Genomic DNA, 22,203 nt, shown 5'->3' on the forward strand with positions numbered 1-22,203 from the left:
CCTTGGAATTTTGAAAGTTTGAGAAACACTGGCGTGGCGGAGAGAGGAGGCAAGATGAAGAGGAGGTAACAAGTGCTGAGTCTTTCCTCATCATTGAGGCCGCCCCCGCCCTCCCCTGGGGGGCCCGCCTCTAGGTCCTCCCCGGGGTCCTCCTCTGGGTCCTCCCGGCCCCCAGCCCCCCCGGCCTCCGCGACCCGGGGGCCCGCCGTAGCCCCCGTCATCTCTCTGTGCCGGACGACCTGGACAGATACATGGGAGACAAAGACGACGTTTAGCATCTCTGATTCCACAGCCGTTTTCGACACTAGTGATCCGTTTACTAAACAATGAATAATAATAAAAGATTTTTATAATGCACTTTACACTTGAAAGAAAGTGCAACAAACACAGTAAAAAAAGAATGGATCTTAACACATTTCGTGGCTGGACTTTTATGATTTTGGTTTAAAACTACTACCTTAGACAGAGATCTCCGTCTAAGCGTTTTCTTTAATCAGCGTATTAATATCGCCGTTGTCTGCCGTTCGATCAAGCCTCGGCTGCTAATAGTTGCTTGGAGACTAAATAACTCGAAAACAAAACATCGATTCCCCATCCAGTCCCATCTAACTGCAGAAGAAATGCGTTTCCGCGGGTTCTAGGTTTCCACAGCCTCACATGGCCCCGCCTGCATGAATTTGAGTGCAGCCCGAGCCGAGCTGAATCAATACGGAAGCCATTTCACTGCTCGCTCACAAACAGTAAGGGTGCGGAATGCTCCGCAAAGAAAAACGGAGGACACGAACGGCAGTGTGCACACGCGCGATCGTCCTACAAAAACATGGTAAAACCACAAAAAAATGCTGGCACAGAAGTCAACAAAAGTGCTAAAACGGAGATCTCCGTTTTAGGCATGAAAAGTGTTAATGGGTTGAACCATGTGAAACGGTCTCGGTTTACCTCCTCCTCCTCCTCCTCCGTCAGGCCCTGCTCCAGGGGACTCTCTGTCTCGGGGGTCTCCTCCGGTGCCGGGTCCTTCGTGCCAGGGGCGTTTGCGGGGGGGCAGCGATGCCATGTCCATGCCCTGCAGGGACGACGGGCGCTCCCGGCTGGCCGGGGACGAGCCCTCATGCATCTGTTGGTTGTACCCCTCGTGACCTGAGCGAGAGAGAGAGAGAGAGAGAGACACACACACAAACACACGGATCGTCAGGGACTCAGCAACTACTAACATAGTGGGCATGTTACAGAGATTTGTGTTATTATTTTTTCTGTGTTAGACTAGAGAACTTCCATCAAGGGTAATATTGCTGGTAACCTCTACTCTCCATGTTTTAACTTTTTTTTAAATTTTAATTAATGACCTACAGTACATGATCATACTAGAGTGTCACACAAAGGTATCAAAGTTAACAGATATAAAAGCTCGAGGCACGGCGCAAAGCCACTGTTACTGAGAAATAACAGTTTTGGTTTTCTCCCTACTGTACATAGACTTTATACTCTAACATTGAAAGTAGCCATTTCACTCTCAAAACTATATATGAATTCACTTGCAATAAGCAAGGTAAATACATACATCAAATGCAGGGTAATCTGTACATTGAAACTTTGGAAACGAGGTAAATGTAATGTGTGTGTGAATGGGTGAATGTAAAGCACAATCTCTGTAAAGCGCCTTGGATAAAGGCGCTAAATAAATGCACCATTTACCATTTACTGTATGTACAAGCTCACAGCGCTTTACTCCGTACTGCGCTGCAAGCTTGTACGTCTGACATCAAAAAAAGTTAGGACGTTTTTGAATAATCTAGATCAGGGGTCTTCAACAGTGGGTCCAGGACCCCTGGGGGGGTCCTCAGAGTTACTACAGGGGGTCCTCCAAATCTTCCAATCCTTTTTAATATTAACAACTTGAACCCTAGTGTCCATATTCTGAGAACTGTAGCCAAAAATAGCAGATCTACAAGCTCAGCTTGTAGATCGGCGTCGGCAAAGAGGTTTGGTGTAGAGGGGAAAAAGAGCAGACTAAGTACAGAGTGAAAGGTCAAGTTTATTAGGTAATGATGGCTCAAGTGTTTTAAACATCTGAAAACGCAAATTGACATGAATCCAAAATACACTGACGATTGTGCTGTCAGACGATGAAACTATGGAATCTATGAACAGGTTGTGGGGGGTCCCTCTCTCAAACTAAGGGGTCCTTGGCCTGAAAACCTCTGATCTAGATTTCTTTTTTTTTTTTTAATATCGTCTCACCTCCTCCCCCGCCGCCTCCTGCTCCTCCTCCTCTGGGAGGACCTCCTCCACGGCCTCGTCCCCGTCCGCTGTTGTCCCATCCTCCTCCTCCTCCTCCTCGTCCCATGTCGTCTCCGGGGCCGTCATTAAAGCCCTCGTCCTGGCTGCCGTACTCCTCGTTGTTGTTGTAGCCTCTCCCTCCACCAGGACGCCCCGGACCCCCGCCTCGGTACCTGAGGTCAGGAGACAGTGAACGGTGAGACCCTAAACCAGGACTAACCCCCTCCCCACCATATTTAGAACAGTGGTTCTCAACCTTTTCAGGCCGCGACCCCCAAAATAATCATATTTTGCCTGGGGACCCCCCACCCTAACAAGCACTAAGAGAGACATTACATTTTGTATGACATGGTTCTGTTCGGAAAATAGCAGATCTACATGCTCTATTGTGAGCATGTAGATCTGCTATTTTCACAATTTCTGCCTCTAATAATTGACAATTTAGCCAATGTTTAATTTGTCATTTTAGAAGTATTAAAAGGTCCTTCAATTGTCACTTTAGAAATGTGTAGATAGCCTCCATACACTTACACTTTATGTTGGTTTGTTTACTGTTGAGTGAGAAAACAATGTTTCACATTAAGCCAATCATCAGGGGACCACCCTGGGGGTCCCGACCCACAGGTTGAGAACCACTGATTTAGAACACTAAATAATAAGAAAACCTAATATACAACTTGTGCAATGACTATATATTTGAGATATGGGAGACATGTTTCAAGGAGCAAATAGTGTATATGCACATTTGGGCAATCTTGTGTCGATCTTTGGCCTTTTGGAGATTGAATTAACCCAATAACACAAGACCGGGAAAGCCTATACGTTTTTTATACATTTAAAACCGGGAATCATTTTAGGTGTTGCCATGAACAGTATATATTTTATGAAAACTTTTAGTTTAGGATTTAGAGGCCATTTTTTAAAATTTGCCTTAGGTCTAAATGGGTTAAGGAGAAACCTCTGAAAGGAGGTGAAGTTAGTATCTTTATGAATGAAACCATGCAAGTTAGTTAGTTAGCAGCTCGCTAGTGTGAAAGGAGATACAGTATACTCTAGAGGTGAGTATTAAAGTCCCAATTCCATGCTTTACAACACTGTTGAGTCCTGCTTTGTGTGCTGCGGAACGGTAACAAGCAGTAAAGAAATAAATAAAAAAGACGGGTCCAGGAGTAAACCAGATGTAGTGGCCTGATGCATGTTGTCAACAAATGAAGCAGGGGAAAAAATGCTCCAAGCATTTCATGACAATAGAAAAGAGAAACAAAGAGACAAGTCTGACACGTTGTTCCAGCTACGAGTATGAATCAACCCTTGCTGTGTGCTGCATTATGAGACAATATTGTCCCATTTTCACTACACTTAAAAGATCCAGTGATTTAGGTCTGTCAGTGTACAACACAACAGAGACTCGGGTTGGATTCCTTGCAGCAGGGACTCGGACATGACCAGGCAGGCATGGGGTAGGGGTTGGCACAGCACACATGGGAACAGTGGCAATGACATGTTTGGGACAAAATGAAAATGGCTGAAGTTGTTTAAGTATAGAATATGTGTTTTACTTCTTTTCCAGTGTGAAAGCACTACACTCTCAAAACACGGATGGAATAAGAGTGGAATGGAATTAGGGAGAGTGGCCGACGCAAAGCCCTGGCAGCGAAGCTGACTGGCTGATCAGTGTGTGACTGTGACACCCACATGTCATCAGAGTCGTGGCCGTGGCCATGTCTCGGAGGAAGTCTGTCTCTGTGTCTGGGGTCGTGTTCCTCTCCTGGACCTCCATAACTATCATAATCATACCTGTCACACAAAGGTAGACACGCACACACACACACACACACGCGCACGGCACGCACGCACCACCCAGAAGTATTTCAAGTTTTAGAAGTTGGAAAGGTGACAGATTTGTACTTTCTGGACCGAGCTGCTGCAAAGTCTAAAATGCTTTCCTCATGTCTGTTAAAATGTTTGGTTCTACATTAAGCTTCTGTTTAGTCTGCATCGCTGCAACTTCAATCACAGAAGCAACAGATAAAGATGATCTACAATATTTGGGAGTGATATCCTGGTAACTATGTAGCACAAGGTGCAATGTTCATTGTCAATTTAAGAGTTGGAGCCTTGCAGCTCGGCCAGAAAGCAAAGAGCAGTTAATTAAGTTGTTTGACAGAGTTTTATCAAACAAGTCGCTAAACCAGACACCTAGCAAAGATGTTAGTAAGCAGGTTAATGTAAGCAGCTGGAAGAATTCACAAGCAAACGTTTCATCCCATAATAAAAAAATAAATAGTGAGGAACCACAATGGAGCTCTGCAAGGATGGAGATTTGGGTGGAAATTATACTAAACAGTTTTTTTAACGAATCACACAAATGACCAATTTGGATTCAAAACGGCGATTTTCGCCGAAAAGCTACAAGTTTGCATGCCTGAATAATGTTGTTGATCAGCTATATTCACTGTGCACCACCATGGTGAAGGGTCAGAAAGCCGCTCACCTGTCATCCCTGTGCCCTCGGAAATCTCCTCCGTCGCGAGGGAACCGCTCCTCGGAGCCCCAGTTCCCTCCTCCTCCACCTCCTCCACCTCCTGCACCTCCTCCTCTGTGTCCTCCCGCTCCCTGGTAGCCCTGGCCAGGCCCCTGCCTCCAGTTATCCTCTCCTCCTCCTCCCCCTCCCCCTCCCCCTCCTCCACCAACGCCTCCTCCACCAACGCCTCCCCCCCTGTTGCCATGGAAGTCCTGGCCCCCGTCAAAGTCCTGGGGCCCTCGTCCTCGGCCTTGCTGGTTGTCTCCCCAGTAGCCCGGCCCCGAGCCCTGGTCTCCCCCGGGGCCGCCGCCGCTGCCACCGCCGCCGGGTCCTCCCGGGCCGCCGCCACCAGGGCCCGGCGGAGGCCCCATGTGATGGTTGGGCGGAGGCCCTCGAGAGTCTCCTGAGATGGTGGACAGAAAGGAAGGAGCTATGAGGTTAAGACAACGGACCGTCCCGTTTCATATCCTCCATCAGGGGTTCTCACATTTCATTTGTCCATTACAAATTTAAGTTGATGATTAACAATTTAATAGTGTTTCTGGCATTGTTGAACATTGGAAAATATGAATAAAAACTGTTTTCCTTTTAGGCGTTGCAACGCAATTTTTTAAAGTTTTAACAACAAATGTTCTCTTAATGCGGGTCCCTGGCATAACATCTTTTCAGAAGGGGTCTTCAGCCAAATTCATATCAATCTGGAGGGTGCTTCACATGACAAAATTAATGTTTGGTAACCAGTGCTCTACAGTCTGTGGCACTTATTCAAACAGCAGCAGGTAGCCTGTTTCAAGCCTTCTCGATGCCACAATGTAATCAAACTCTGTTATTACTTTATGTAACGATACACGCTGTCATGTGATAGTGTGAACAGGAAGCAGACTTAAAACACTCATTCCCTACCTTTTCCATTGGGTCCCTGCTGTCCCATACCGTGCATCATGGGTCCAGAGTTTTGGCCCTGCAACAGATATTACAATAGTCAGATATACAGTACATCTGCCCTGTCACGCACCGTTACCGTTATACGTAATACAAGAATATTTATACATTATGTGATTGGGTGCTTTATGATCTTATACTGGGGGAAGAAGGATGTTAAGGTTTGTTGTGTTAAGCAATATGGGGCATTAGTTAAGTTAAAAACATTTCAAAGAATCTGGGTATTTCAGCATAAAGATTAAAGAATGTGGCCTTCTGTGCACCTGCATTTGTGTAATATTGATGTATCCTGTTTTACACAGAAATGTGTTTTACACAGAAATGTGTTTTACAGCAAAAATACATTTGGAAATGAATGATCTGAAGCAATTAAGTATACTTTGAATATAAAATGCTTGGTCAATACTTGTGACAGATTGTTTATATTTGTAACGCAGCATGTAACACACCTGATTGTGCATGTATGAAGGACCCCCCTGTATATTGCCAGGAGGGCCCTGCATATTTCCTGGGGGTCCCTGCATGTTTCCTGGCGGCCCCTGCATGTTCCCTGGGGGTCCCTGCATGTTCCCCGGGGGCCCCTGCATGTTACCCGGGGGCCCCTGCATGTTACCCGGGGGTCCTTGCATGTTTCCTGGGGGCCCGTGCATCCCTCCAGGCGGTGGCCCCTGCATGTTCCCCATCCCGAAATTGTTGGGCATGTTGCCGTGTGTCCTGGGAGGGGGTCCCATTATGCCCCCTTGCATTGGCCCCTGAGGGCCCATCATGTTCCCTTGCGGGGGCATCATGCCACCCTGCGGAGGCGGCCCCTGAGGGTCCCGGGGGCCCATTCCTCGCGGCGGGGGCCCCATCATCCCGCCGGGCCCCTGCATTCCCCTGGGCCCCGAGGCCATGCCGTGAGGGCCCATGTTCCTGGGAGGACCAGGGTGTCTCTGCATCCCCTGGGGAGGGCCGTGCATGTCCGGCGGGCCCATCATGCCCTGCGGGGGCCCTTGGTGAGTTGGCGGGGGACCCGACGGAGGGCCCATCTGTCCCGGGGGCATGAAGGGGGGCTGCATGCCGCCAGGGCCCATAGGAGGGCCGCCCATGTTGGGGGGCATCTGCTGGGGGGGCATGTTTGGAGGGAAGCCCTGGGGAGGGGGCATGGGGCCTCCGGGCCCCGGGAATGGAGGCATGGTCCCCTGACCCGGTGGAGGGCCCATGTTGTTGTCGGGGTTCATCTGGTTCATACGGTCCATCTTCATTTGCTGCGGGAACAACACAAGATACGTTATTTATCAAGAGGTCAAAATGTAGAACCTGGCTAGCATAGAGGTAAATGCTACTGTAAGTGCTATGGGCTAAGGAGGTGTGTCTTCAGACCACGGTGGAAGCTAGGGAGTGACTCTGCAGTTTCAATTGCACTGGGGAATTTATTCCACAGTTTGGGGGCCAGGAGGGCGAAGAGTCTAGGACTAGTGGATCGTTGTCTTGGGGTTTTTAGTGAGGGTTTTGTCAGCTTCCCTGTGTTAGCTGATCTGAGTGACATTTTATATGTTGTCTTTTTATTTTTTTGTTTTTTTACGGTGCTTAAGTGGTGAATGTAAACATGAAATGACAATGAGGGAGCAGGCAGAGGCGCTTACCTCCAGCATGGGGTTGTTGTACTGCTGCTCCATCTCTGCACCACTCCTCTTCCCATCCATCTTCTGTTCCACCTTGATCCCTTTGGGCAGCTCGCCACCAGGGGGCAGTGCAGGAACCTTATTGTCAGCCCAGGCCTGGAATGAAGCAGAGAGTGAGTTATTCATTTCTCATTATTAAAATGTTTCCAAACACAGTGAACATCTCTGACCAAAATCTATTTCGAATGTGTTCTGGTAATACACAACCAAAACGTTCACAAAATCACCCAAAATGTGTTACAGTATATTCTGCAAGTGAGGAGCCCCCACCGGGATGATGACGTAGAGCCTTCGTCCTACTCCTCCCGCCCAACACTGCCCGCTGAGAGGTGCCGCCTCCCCCCCAAGCCCGAAGGATTACATGCAACGACCAATAGCAGCATCCCCGCTCGGCTTCCCTCCCCCTAACGTGGGCCAATTGTGTTCGTAGATGCAGGACAAAGCTGGATGCACCACAGTGGATTTGAACACACAACCTATGTGGGGGTGGGCCGGGACCTTACCACTGCGCCACCTGAGCGCCACGAGAGATACATTTGATGTATGAAATCCTTGAACGCTGCGTGTTTGGTCTGTATCTGGTGGTCCTACAGTACCTGTTGGAACTGAGCAGGGATTGGCTTGGCGTAGGGGACCTTCTTCTGAGGGACCTTCTTCATGTCTTTGGACATGACCTCCTCCACGCCCCAGTCCAGACCCGGGATAGACATCTCTACCTCGGGAGCCGCCTCTTTACCTGGACACACACGCATCATCATCATGTATGAATACTTTACCCGGACACATCTTTATTTTCACATCTTTGAAAATTGCAATGCGTGGTGCGTCACTTAAATACAGAGTTCAGAAACAATTTTGGTGCAGTTTCTCATTAGAATGTGGTGGGTGTGAGTGATCACTCACCACTCTGCTCTTGTTCCATGGCCACCTTGAGCTGTTCAGGTATTCCCATACCAGGGATGGAGGCCATGATGTTTGGATCCATGTCATCTAAAAACACAAGCACCAAAATATACTCCTGTTTAAATACATTGACAAAATACCTACATCTTGAAATACCATCTAAATCACTATCAGCAAAGAAAGAAATGAATAATAGCAATGAGTAAAGTAATGATGCATCATCAATATCTGTGACTTTTTTATGAGATTATGGAGGCAAATAGCATCCTGGTTCTTTTAAACACCAGGGGTTCAAATCGATTCAGCGAATGAAACGCCTGGGATACTATTTGGAAAAATACAGTATGCTGTATATTGACACACATATACTTGTGATAATTAACACAAAGGTATACAATATAACTTGGAATTATAATGGGATTATGCGTTACATTTTATCAGAGTAATACTGAATTAATGCACTTTTATTTGCGAGTTATTCTCCTAAAAGACAGTATATTGGTTTATTATAAAGGTTTAGGTATGAATATGGGCTTGTCACCTAGTGAAGTGAAGTCTCCACACCAATACTAGTGATAACACACTACTATTACATTATATATTAATAATACTACCGATTATCTTCATATGATACTGACATTTAACGATACTGGTGTTATATTCTCATCTCCACACAAGCACCAACTGAAGAGAACTCACCGTATTCCACGCCGTCCTCTGACATTCCAGGTAGAAGGTTCAGGTTGTATCTGTCCCTCATCTTGTCCCCTGGACGGTTCCTCGTCCAGAATTTGCTACGGAACACACAGGTTTTGTTATTTGACCTGGAATGCCATGTCACTCTAGATTTTGACCACTTTAACCATTATTTTAAGCTTTAACAATAAAAAAAAATAGCAGATATGTAATCTCTTGTCGATGTGCTATTTTAGAGGAAAAAAAAACGTGAACATTTGTGCAAATCACTGAATATTATATTATTTTAAAGCAAACATTTTATTTCAAATCTTTTCAATGCTTTTTGGGGGGTACTTGGAACAAAATATTTTCAGATGAGGGTCCGTGGACAAATACACCACAGATAAAGAAACATACATTTTTCAATACCGTTAGGATTTAGAATACCTTTTTGTGTATTTTTCAGGTCTAAATGGGTCAAACGGGTATGTGGTCAGCTGTTCTGCGTTGTGTTGGATGCTGTCCCTACCTGGTGTGGTCGTTGGACCCGGAGCACAGGATGTGACCCAAAGGATGCCAAGCTAAACTCCAGATCATTCCCTCGTGAGCCATCTCCATACCACCAACCTCCTTCTCCACCCTGAAGAGCAAGTCCATGGATTAAAGCAAAATAACATCTCACAAATTATTTATTTTGTTGTTGTTTTTTACGCCATTCTAGTCCTAATACAGTATGTCATTTGTTAAACAGCGCTGTGTTTAATAAACAACTATCCCAATATGTAGAATTGTGATGTTTTGTCAGCCATACAACCACCCAGTTCAAGAAAGTGCAGATTGATGCTAAAGTCGGCCATACCAGCCCTGACAAAAAAAAAGGATAGTGATTTTGTATTTTGTAACAAAATGTCAGTAGCCAGAGGTTAGTCTTGTTCTGTGGTGTTATAGTGTATAATGCCTACTCCATGCTACTTCAGAGCACAGTGCTCTCCGTCTTTCACTCTATGAAGTACTGTAATTTAGTTGAGGTTTTCTCAACTTTTGACGCCCGTCTTTGCCCTCTCGCCGTCCCAACAATGTGGGAAAAGCGTTGGACGCTCGTTTCCTTAGACTCTGCATTGACGTGACGTGCCAGCATTGCGGTGCGAATTTGGTCTAAAGGGAGTTTGTGTCTCAGCTGACATGGTGTGACTCACTCAGTGTAATCATGTTCTTGTTGTCATACTTAGGTATGGGACGATATGAAAATTTCATATCACGATTATTGTGACAAAATAAGTCGCGATTTACGATATTATCACGATAATCAAAATCCATTATCGTTGGGCGGAACATTTGCCAAAAAACAGCAGATCTACAAGCTCACTGCTGTTTTTTGGCAAAGACATTTGACAGAGAGTGAAAAAAAGACTCTCAAGTAGGTATATTATAAGTACCTTTTACCAATTTTAGAGGGTTTAAGTACTGGATATGTAGCTCGGGAAATAAAAGGTGAATTGATCCCAGTGCATGACGGAGGACGATATCACGATGAATTCAATCTCCACGATACTATTATCATGAGTGTTTTTTATCACGATATACGATAATATCACTTATCGTCCCATCCCTAGTCATACTTTGTTCAGCCAGTTCAGGGCCCAGTGTAACAGTGACTAGAGACAAGATTCCAGGCTGCATTGACAATGTAGAAACACAAATACACATGTCATGACACTTTTTGTTATAACGTTGCAATAGTTACCCTGTGTGCCAGAAGAGTAGAGATCCATCAGAGCCTCCACTAGCAAACAGACCTTCATGGATGGGATGCCACGCTACAGCTAGAGGAAAGACCACACAACATGAACATTACAACTGTTACCAATATTACTACAGATGCTGCATATAAAATCAATATCATTTGTGTTATAATGCATAGTGTCATGCTGGAGAAGTACTGGTCTGGCATACTCTCGGTAATGGAATTACAAAGTCCTCAACATCACTTATGGGTGCTGGCTAAGACATTGTCATACCAAGGACAGCCACATACAGTTCCACCATTTGAAATTATTTTTGGCCTGGTACACCCGTAACAGATTGTTTTTGTTATCAGATAGATTTAGTATAGACTTCTACCTTGCCTATACTAACAGTGGAGAGAGTGAGGCCTAAGATGACCCAATGGAACTCTCAAGAACCCCTACCGGTCTACGGCAGCCTTTCGTTGTCAGACGCTCATCCACCCCCATCCCCCCTGCAGTGGGATGAGTCTGCCAACTAGGGGTGGGCGATATGGTGATAATTATCGTTGAGACGATACAATGTCTCCACGATATGCCTTTTCAGAGATATCGTATATATCGTGATACATGTGAGGGAGCCTTGAGGACAATTCCTGTTCAATCGTTAATACAGGGATTCATTGCAGAATTCAATTTAAACTTGCATTTTGGTCTAAATCGGTAGTTCTCAAACTTTAAAATGTCAAGGTCTCCACTTAACTCTGACAGTATACAAATGGACCCGTAAGGGTCAATTTAGACCTCCCAAAAGGAACCCAGAGAGTCTAGTTTTTGTCAAGTAACTTGAAAAATAACCATAAAAACCAACGTGAAAAAGAATTGTGATAAAATCGTGTATCGCGATACAGCTTGGGAAAATATCGTGATATTGTATTTTTCCATATCGCCCACCCCTACTGCCAATGCGTGGCTAGGTCTACGGTCCCTAATCCTCACTTTGAGAACAACTCGCCACCTTCAAAACAACAAATAAGTATGGAAAAACTAAATTATCAAACATAAATAGGCCGTAATGATGGCTGACCTGTGGCCTCCTTCTTGTGCCCTCTGAACACCTGCAGCTCCTCCTTCAGGTTGCGGATGTCGAACAGTTTACACAGGTGGTCACGTGACGCCGTCAGCAGCCAGTTACCGTTCAGGTTCCATTTCACCTCCATCACTGTGTTTTTGTGAGCGTGGCTAAAGAGAGAGAGAGAAGCAATGGAGGGAGGAGGGGGAGAGAGAGAGAGGGTGAGTTCTCGTGGAATATTAAATGGATTTATCACGGACCACTATTTGAAAACATTTTGTGACAGGGACCCCAATAAGCTCCGTATATGTGGGTCCTAATTTCTGTCTTTTTAAGAGATTGTATTGATGCAAGACCAATGGCTTCTATTTCTGCATGCCAGTTGGGAGAGAAAAGACCTGGGAGAGAAAGGCTGTTGTTTCCATTAGCTTGGACTCCACACCCATGAGGTCATCGGTGCACATGTCCACAGCCCACCTCTGAGACACAGTGAGTTGAGTAGACAGAAATGGTGCCAAATCTTATAATAATGAGCATTGGTGAGAAGTTAAAAGTTGACAATGATTGAAGTGCTCGCTTAAGAGACTAATGCCTCATTCACATTAAGAAAAGCCAAGCTAATGGTTGGCTTGGTAATTCAAAGTAATTTCTATGCAAACAAGCTTTTAAAATGTCCAAGCTGAAAAAAAAAAAGCTTGGATTTTTTTTTAAAGCTGATTTGCATAGAGATTACATTGAATTACCAAGCAACCATTAGCTTGGCTTTTCTGTATGTGAATGAGGCATTAGTCCTAGAAAGTGGCACCATTACAAGACATCAACAATTCTGAGGAGACAAACTATATGCTGAAAAGAATAAAACTTGATCTGTCACGGTCAGGAAGAAACCTTTTTTTGTCACTTACAGCTATATTTTCATCCATGCCTTATTTTTATAATACTTCAAATAGCCGATCTACATTGCCTCGTTGTGAGCTTGTAGATCAGATATTTGAACTATTTAAAAATGTTTTTTCAAAATAGTAAAAAAAAAAAAGGCAAAGAAGTTTAGGAACAAGGAGTAAGGCATGGACGAAAATAGGGCCCTTAGTGCTTGACACTCTTATTCTTGTTCCATTTCCTAAAAACTAACGGTATTGGACATACAAGGTTTCCACCTGACAGAGATCTACATGTCAGACACCCTGGATCAAAGTCAACCGTCTGCAGTTGCATGTTGACAGGAACTCACAGTGTAGCCAGACTCTGTCCGGTCTTGGGGTCCCAGAACTTGATGGGCTGTTGGCTGTCCTTGCTCCCAGAGACCACCAGGGCCTTGGTGGGGTGCCAGTCCACGCACTTCACATCAGCACCGTGACCTGCAGAGGGAAAAAACGTTGTTAGATTTAGACCGTGGAGGCCACTTATACAAATGCTACAAACCTTTTTCGTAATTCTAAATTATTGTTCAAGATTTTATCAAACACTTCCAAGATATTTCAAAAATATTCAAAAATAGCAGATGTACAAGCTCGAAGTGTTGCGCTGCAAGCTTGTATATCTGGTATTTTTGAAAATTACACAGATTTTGCGTTTTAATAGGCTAGGCAGGTTTGTGTGTGTGTGTGTGTGTGTGTGTGTGTGTGTGTGTGTGTGTGTGTGTGTGTGTGTGTGTGTGTGGTAAAAAAAAGGTGTGCACACCCGTTTCTAATCATTCTGGATTCTATGTAATACTGTATTCTGAGTTATAAGGAATGTGAATGTATCTGACTGTATTGGCCCAGAACAGTGATTATGTGAGTCCAATCAATTACAAACAAGGGAATACAGGATCAATACAATATATTTGACTTTTTAACACTTTTAAACAAACAGGCTACTCCTGTTACCCTATTCACAATGGAGAATTACAGCGAAGATACATGTGGAGTTTTGAATCATAATGCATTCAGCATTAGCTCTAATTTAATAAATCAATAACCACCATATCAGTGGTTCTCAATATGGGGTCTGAGCACCCCCAGGGGTCCTTGAGGAGGTTCCAGCTAAATGACTGATAGTTAGGAACATGGACCATTAAGGGTCTGTAAGTCTTGTTTATACAAATTTAAACCAAATTGACCCCTGATTTTTTTCTCAGTGTACACTCTCGTTGTTACTGTAGATTGGGGTCCCAGAGATAAATCATTGTATCACAGGGGTGTCCTTGGAAAAAAGAGATATGGTCTAGATAAATAAAGCCTATTTGTCTGAGAACATGAATAGATGAATAAAGCCTCTTTGTCTGAGAACATGAATGAGATCAGCTTACAATTTCTTACTGTAGAAGGAAAATATTTTATTGTATCTTGTTTTATCATTATTTTTGGTAAAGTCAACAGCGGTAAAAGTACAGGTCTAACTTCTGAACAATCAGACGTTAGACAATCAGAAGAGTTGAGGGTGGCAAATAAATAAATATACAGTTTACACTTTGAACTCAAAGAGGCACGTGTTTAGTCTTCAATAACAGGATACATAATGTCATCTTTTCAATCACTTCTGAAAACACTTTTATTCGCAGCAGGAATTCCTTGAATTTCTACACGTTATTCTCTTTTTCTTTTACTTTGGTTAACACTTTTATTTCATGTTCTATTTATTAAATGGAATTAATCTGAAATTTGTATTTTTTATTGCCTATAGTACATTATATTGACAGAGTAGAGTGCTATATGTGATGCACAGCACACACAATATAAATATTACTATAATTGGTTGAAAACAGCACTCTGTACTTATTGCTGAAATGGTGTTCATATTAGGTTAATTTAAATGTATGGATTGATGTAAACCAGAAAAACAAGTCACCTGTGAATGCATACTGGTTTCTAAGCTAACAGACAACCATTTACTCTTTCATTTGATCATTTTAAATAACGCTGGATCCTGATCATATAAAGCAATCAAGGAAAGTGTCAAGGTGGCAACAACTAACATAGCACCAGTGCCACTGATGGGCATAGGCCTTGCATCTCCCTATTTCATCCTTTTAATGTTTATTTATTCATAAATTAATGTCCCATTTTATACTTTATGCAACGACTGTCATTCAAAACTGGCGAAAATAACCGATCTGCAAGCTCATTTTTTTCAATGTGTCACATTGTGAGTTTGTAGATCGTTGCCATTTAAAAATAAACAAATACAATCATTTATAATGCCCAAAACAGGGACACCAGGTTTAAAGTGGTTATGGCTTGTCTATGGCAGGGGTTTTCAAAGTGGGTGACGGGGCACCCTGGGGTGCCGTGACGGCAGTCCAGGGGTGCCGCGAGATCAATTTATTTGAACACTTGAAAAAATATTTAGTATCATTTTAAACTTTAAGTACAAAGTTATTTTCAGTCAGTTCTAACCAAAATGGCTATTATCTCAATGTTTTCCTCGCAACATAATCACTAAAATATCGTCACTGTCAGGCAGAAACCTCTGTCGCACAAAACTAGTGAAAACAGCCGATCTACAAGCACACAACGCCTCGCATTTAGTACATTTTATAGATGATAAATACAAAACGAACGGTTTTGGACATACAAGGTTTCCACCCGACAACGACGATATGCTATAAATATAACGTGCTGGGAGTGAAAATTATAATGTAGGGGTGCCTCGGATTAAAACAAATATTTATGGGGTGCCCTGAGACAAAGAAGTTTGGGAACCCCTGGTCTATGGGTTTTATAAATATGTAACGAAACATGAGCTTGTTGTGACCGACTATTTTGAATCCATTGGAACACTGGTTATTTTTTCCATTTACTGATGCAAGGAGGCATTGGGTCCCATCCTTCAGAGTCTTTGGTATGACTCGGCCGGGGATCGAATCCCAACCTCCCAGTCTCAGGACGGGGACACTAACCACAAGGCCACTGAGCTGCTTCATAATTGGGTTACACAAATAATGCCCCGAGTCCCTGTGTGTCTGGATAGCTAGATCAGGGGTTTTCAAAGTGGGTGACGGGGCACCCTGGGGTGCCCGTTACGGCAGTCCAGGGGTGCCGTGAAATAATTTGATAATATTTGGAATTTATTTGAACACTTGAAAGAATATTTAGTATCATTTTAAACTTGAAGTACAAAGTTATTTTCAGTCAGTTCTAACCAAAATGGCTATTATCTCAACGTTTTCCTCGCAACATAATCACTAAAATATCGTCACTGTCAGGCAGAAACCTCATATCTCCAAGTTTCAAATGAGTACGTCTTTTGGTAAAGCAAAGCCCTGCTTCATCATACAAGACTGTCGCACAAAACTAGTGAAAACAGCCGATCTACAAGCACACAACGCCTTGCGATGCGAGGCGTTGTGTGCTTTGTAGATCGGCTGTTTTCACTAGTTTAGTACATTTTATAGGTATCCACCCGACAATGAGGATATACTATAAATATAAGGTGCTGGGAGTGAAAACTATAATGTAGGGGTGCCTCGGATTAAAAGAAATATTTATGGGGGGCCCTGAGACAAAAAAGTTTGGGAACCCCTGAGCTAGATAACATAATTCAGTGCTCTGGTTACAGTCATTATGGAGGGAGTTTTGTACATCCATCTATTAGTATCCCTGGACAGTGGCGAGTTACTACATTATAAAGATGCAGCGCTGCTTTCAGGTGTTGAGCACATCAATCATTAGTCAATTAGTGTCATTAATTAATATCAATTAGTGTCTATCAACAGAAACGTGTTGCTTTGGAAAAAGCCCCTTGTTTGTTTTAGGACAACTTCGTTCAATTTCTAGCACGAATCCTGTCATTCCATTGAGAGGACAATGTGAAAATCTCTGTCTTGAGAACAGGATAAGACTCTAAAATAAATAGGACAAGTCCTACTTTAAAGCATTAAATGATGTCAAGTGATTTTTTTCAAGTCTATCAAGAGTTCCTCTAAGAGTTCCTCTTATGAATTGCAGTAATAGTAGTGACGTACGTTTGAGAAATACAGACCAGATTTGTGTCGCTTTGATCACTTGCGTGTTTACATGCACTTCTGCTGCACCATCTGTTAGGTACATCAGTGGTACACTGATCAACTTCCACTAGTAGGGAGTTCCTCACTTGTGAATGACAGCCGTGTCAGATATAGAATACGTGAAATAGTCTCTAAACCAGCGCTTCTTAAATGTTTTACTTCCAAGAAAACCCATAACTCTGAGAGTGTACAAATGGACCCTGACGGGTCCATTTGGTTCCATTTGTACACTCTCAGAGTTATAGACCTGTAAAGGGGCTCCTTTTAAACTCTCCCTTTCCTTTGTGCTAGTAATATAAGTCATCTACCAGAAAACAGCTTATTTTGCCAATTACGTTGATCTTGATATTGAGTTTAAAATGAGCTCCTGGCTTTAGATTAAGTGGTGCAGCCGTACACATCAGTTAATAAGTACTCTGTCCTGGCAGAGTTCCTGACAGCCAGTACAAGAACCCTTAGTGCAAAGTGTAATAAGGTACACAAGCTGTGCTGCCAAGGCATCGGTAGGTCTGGCCAAGAGCTGTCGGCTCAACAGCATTTTGGTCCAATCCCAACATTTCCCTGATAATAAGGCTAAGCATGTTTTTCCCACAAGTCAACAGCCACCTTGTTGATTGATAGCTTACACTCCGATTTGTGAAGAACTCATTAAAGGACAACTTTGTTTTAGTTTTTTTGCAACAAGGGTTCATATTTTAGATTGTAATTAGAGAAAAAAAATGATTAGTGTTAAAATGTTTTCATTTACCACTTCAGTGGGAGGGGGAATGCGCAAACGTGGTTAAATGTGTATTTTTAGACACAAGCCATTACCATTTACGGTAACACTACTAGCCCCCATAAGTCACATCTGCCAATGACAGATTGTGGTGCATCTGGGGAATGGGCTTATTGTGTCTAAAAATACATATTTAGCCACTGGTACGCATGCCCCCACCCACTGAAATCGTTAACTTTGCTAAAATGATAGAAGGCAGTAAATGAAAACATTCCAACACTCATCTTTTCTTTTCTCTAATAATTTAAAATACGAACCCTTGTTATAAAAAAACAAAAACAAAGTTGTCCTTTAAAACATTTCCATTTCACTTTTGTACCTTTCATATATTTTTACTGGCGCGTATTGTCGATTTACATCGTTTTCTATTGTTTGTAACATTTGTATAGTCTATCTATCAAGCAACATTTTATTTGTATTTGAAGCACATTGTATCCATTTTCGAAGAGCTATAAAAATACACCTGAGTGAATGAATGAAAAGCTAGACATTTCCAAATCCCTGAACACCTGTCCCTGTGTGTGTGTGTGTGTGTGTGTGTGTGTGTGTGTGTGTGTGTGTGTGTGTGTGTGTGTGTGTGTGTGTGTGTGTGTGTGTGTGTGTGTGTGTGTGTGTGTGTGCGAGGGGTCTGAGAGAGAAGTGAAGTGAAATGCGGTGCAGTTTGGTACACCAGCCACCGTCCCGCCGATGGACAGACAGAGACGAACGTACCTCGGAGGATTCTCTCCTCGTGACATCGCATGAAGTCCCAGATGCGCACGGTGCCGTCGTCTGAGCAAGTGGCAAATTTATTATCCGTTGGTGAGAAACTGAAGACACAGGCAAGGGGGGGAAAGGCAAGACAGTCAAACAATGCAGGCGCACACACACACACACAAAGGTAGACAGACCGCCAGGGACCACAGCTGGAGCTAACGCGCTCCTCCATCAAGGACACCGTCCACCACACACAGCCAGCCGTATCCCCTATTGGCTCAACAACCCAGTGATTTCCAGCTCGTGTCAGAGGGAATTACAGCTGTTCTCGGCCCGGTTTGAACTTATCACTGCCTAGCTACAGAGTCTCTATCCGCTCTCTGATGAAGATGGTACAAGGTGCCTGTAAACAGTATTTATCTAACAAAAACATACCACGCAAAACCACTTCTCAAAACACTGACCAAAAGATGTGTCAAAATCATTCTTCAATCTATGGACGAACAAAACTAAAGGAATGATTTTACCGATACTTGACTCCTGCCTGACTCAAACACAGTTCTTGGTACAAAAGGTGAGACCAAGACCGACTGAGGTTGATCCACAAACCACCACTCCATGTGTGCCTTTCCTTTCGTACAGTCCTCGACAAGGCATATTTCTGCAGTCATTCCGAAAAAGAACTCTCAACTATACTGCAAGCTTGTATAAAATTAACAACTCTGAATCTAGCCCCATTCTTGACCTAGCAAAGCAACAGACAAGCTCCCTGGCGACTTCATCCACATCATCACAACTGGTATAATACCGTCATCTAGATTTTGTACCATCACTGTCGGGCAGAAACCTTGTATCTCCATGTTTGTTTTCCTAAATGAATGCCCTATGAGTGTGGCATAAAAGTAAATAACTGATACACCAGGCATCACAATGTGACACATGTAAGTTGGAAAATCTTTACCTATAATGCCCAAAATAGGGACACCACAAGAGCTTGAGTGACTAATTAACTATATTGAATCCAATGGACCACATGTTATTCTTTCCATTTCCTGATAAGTAATGGTTTTGTCCATGCAAGGTTTCCGCCTAACACTGGTGATATCAATCTTCAAATTTGAAAACTGTCAACATTACAAGCTACTGACAACAAACACTTACTTAGGCCGATGAAAAATAAAAGTCTAGAAAAAACATAACTTTCAGAATAGCCTCGTAATGATCTCATTTTGAGGTGTCTTGCTCAGATGTTCCTGGTAGTTAGTGTACATGATGGGATAATTCAACTTTGTGGGGTCTCTTTTTCTATTTTTAAAATCCATTTAGGCCTGGGACCATTTTAACCATTATTTTACGCTTTAACAGTTAAAAAATAGCAGATATACAAGCTCACAGAGCAGCACAGTGCCACACTGCAAGCTTATAGATCTGCCATTTTTGAAAAATCAATTCTTTGCCAATCTTTGAACATATCTTTTTAAAGCAAACATTTATAACTAAAATATTTGCTTCTGGGGGGGTCCCTGATACATAATATTTCGAGTTGGGGGTCTGCAGCCAAATACATATCATTTTGGGGGTTGTTGACATGAAAAGGTTTGCGAACCACAAATATAGAAACTTCAAAAACCTTCAAAAGGATTTAGGAGACATTTATAGAATCGGGTCAAAAATATTTAAGACTTCACGATTTAAAAAAAATAGCAGATCTACAAGCTCGCAGCGTGGCACTGAGCTTGTATACATTCTATTTTTCAAACGTTAAAGCATAAAATAATGGTTTAAGTAATAATGCGTAATAATGCATTCCCGGTCTAAATGGTACAGTGACGAATGGCAGCTAGAGGTCACGCAAAAGCAACACAGGTCCCCGACCCCCGACTTGAAGTTGTGATGACTCGACCGGCACTCCAAACATTCCCCATGCATCTCTTCAAATCACTTTTAACCTGGCATCCCAATATAATTTAGAGGCAATTTACAGGCAATACGATAATGTGAAAAAGAGGTTTTTCAACATTTTCAGAACGTTTAAGAATAGCAGACCTGCTAGCTCGCTATGCGTCGCACAGTGACACGTGAGCTTTTAGATCGGCTATTTTGAACATTCTTCGTACAAATTAATGTATCGTTTCCCCACGGCCCCAAGAGCTCTAGCAAACACGGAGAGCTCTATTCAGCAGTTTTTCTGCAGCTATCCATGTGGTGTACATAACAGTTGGATGAGAATCGTGTGATAAGAAATAATGCTGTCACTGACAAACAAAATAAAAACTAAGCTATGATGACTGACTCTAAGAAACAAGTCATTTTATGTTTGGTTGCGCTCGAGTGTTGCGCTCTCATTTTCAGCTTGCAACCAGGTGTAACATCAGCCATTGTGACGCCATCAAGGCGTCACAAAATCAACTGCATATTTAGTCGACTAAACTAGACTAATACCGTTCAAAAGACTAAAACCAAATTACATTTTATTCAAAAGACTATGGCTTAACTAAATTCAAATAAAAAGTGCTGTCAAACAGTCTGGCAGTTTGTTACTAGACACCTCCTATTCAGTTTGGACTGTCTAATCCACAAGGAGGCACTGTGGAGAGGGTGTAACACTATGACATGAGTTTATTATGACATTGGGCAGAATAGCCTACATTTTATTAACTACCACAATCACATGAATCAACTTTCAACTGAGGTTGTATTAGCAACAGCAGAGGGCAGATGGCTCCATCTGCAGGCCTTTCAGCGAAATGACAGGTGATCATGAAGCCAGGCAGAAATGCAATGCGGGGCAAAAGATCAACTACGTTATTTCCGAACGGCTTTAACAGAAGTCAAAGCGAAGCATATTCTAACCTTCTCACCAGCAGAAGTTAAGCAACCATACATGTATTATCAGCCATGTATCACTACCGTTCTCCAAAAATCAACCCCATGCCCCCAAAACATGTCAAATGTATGCACTACTATGATCTCTTATGAACGGGGTGAGAGGGACAAATTGAATAGAAATATGGCAATGTATTAAGGTTTAATGAAGTAAAGCATCTTATGTCACAGTCAAAGTGAGTTGGCATCAATGAGAGCCAGTGTGCGACGACATTAGGATGTCATTCTAGAGGTGGTTTTTCGTTAATAAACTTAAATGAAACTTTATTCAACATTCCCCTACATTCACCTCCAAGATGACCACCTCAAGAAGGGCAGAAATCAAAACCAAAGGCAACTTTTATTATTTGATAAAGGCAACGTGTCCCCCCAAAAAAACAAAAGAACTTTAACATGGGGGGAGGGGAATGGGTGAGCGAAACGTTGTGTTGCGTGATCAGGACTGGGCCCAGAACATTTACGTTGTGTGCGAAGACTTCGGATCGTCAACGTCAGCTAGCAAACTGCTCTCACACCGAGACAAGTTTGGCATTTTTTTGTAAAAGACAAAAATCAAAATCAAAAAGGAAAACTTTATTTAGGAGTGTCTAGGAGCAGTAGACAAGCAGAATGTTATGTTTGAGGCCAAAGGAATACTTTGCTTAGAGACAGAGTTACTACTACATGTTCCAAACGCCTTCTCCTGGACGTGTGAAGGAAGACACCCCCTGAGGAGTTGTCTCCGTACCTCAGTAATGCTCTTCATAAGTAACGTTCAAACTTTATTTGTCTTTATTATGGCAACCATCCGCTCCATTTTATTGGTTGGTGCTAATTATAAAGATCCCTCTACTCAACTTTATTGGGTGTTAAGGAAAACCCTGGGCTTTTACTTTATTGATCAATGTCACATCCCTTCCACTCAACTTTATTGGTCAGACTGCACGACTTCTGGGCCTACAACTGGACAAACCAGTGGTTGGTTTTTAAAAATGTATGTGAAATGGAAGAATACATCACTTTATTCAACAAAGAATAGCGTGAAAAATATCAACCTTTTTCTGTACACAGCAATTATGTCGAGAGAAAAGAA

At 42.9% G+C, this 22,203-nt stretch overlaps 1 protein-coding gene across 1 annotated transcript in view; it reads right to left on the minus strand.

Moving 5' to 3' along the window:
- The window catches only part of LOC308285187 (uncharacterized protein), a 31,436-nt gene continuing 9,233 nt past the window's right edge, over positions 1 to 22,203 (minus strand). The window contains exons 7-22 of the mRNA XM_080725903.1: positions 18,261 to 18,358; positions 13,016 to 13,142; positions 11,800 to 11,954; positions 10,733 to 10,811; positions 9,518 to 9,628; positions 9,010 to 9,104; positions 8,311 to 8,397; positions 8,004 to 8,143; positions 7,369 to 7,503; positions 6,193 to 6,990; positions 5,705 to 5,762; positions 4,772 to 5,204; positions 3,973 to 4,074; positions 2,239 to 2,450; positions 940 to 1,137; positions 1 to 239 (exon numbers count right to left, since the gene is read on the minus strand). Of these exons, the coding sequence (XP_080582029.1) occupies positions 91 to 239; positions 940 to 1,137; positions 2,239 to 2,450; positions 3,973 to 4,074; positions 4,772 to 5,204; positions 5,705 to 5,762; positions 6,193 to 6,990; positions 7,369 to 7,503; positions 8,004 to 8,143; positions 8,311 to 8,397; positions 9,010 to 9,104; positions 9,518 to 9,628; positions 10,733 to 10,811; positions 11,800 to 11,954; positions 13,016 to 13,142; positions 18,261 to 18,358 (2,977 nt within the window). The 3' untranslated portion in view covers positions 1 to 90. The remainder of the gene's footprint in view (positions 240 to 939; positions 1,138 to 2,238; positions 2,451 to 3,972; positions 4,075 to 4,771; positions 5,205 to 5,704; positions 5,763 to 6,192; positions 6,991 to 7,368; positions 7,504 to 8,003; positions 8,144 to 8,310; positions 8,398 to 9,009; positions 9,105 to 9,517; positions 9,629 to 10,732; positions 10,812 to 11,799; positions 11,955 to 13,015; positions 13,143 to 18,260; positions 18,359 to 22,203) is intronic.

Source organism: Nannobrachium achirus (assembly GCF_963921795.1).
Source record: "Nannobrachium achirus genome assembly, chromosome: 5".
Classification (NCBI taxonomy): Eukaryota; Metazoa; Chordata; class Actinopteri; order Myctophiformes; family Myctophidae; genus Nannobrachium; species Nannobrachium achirus.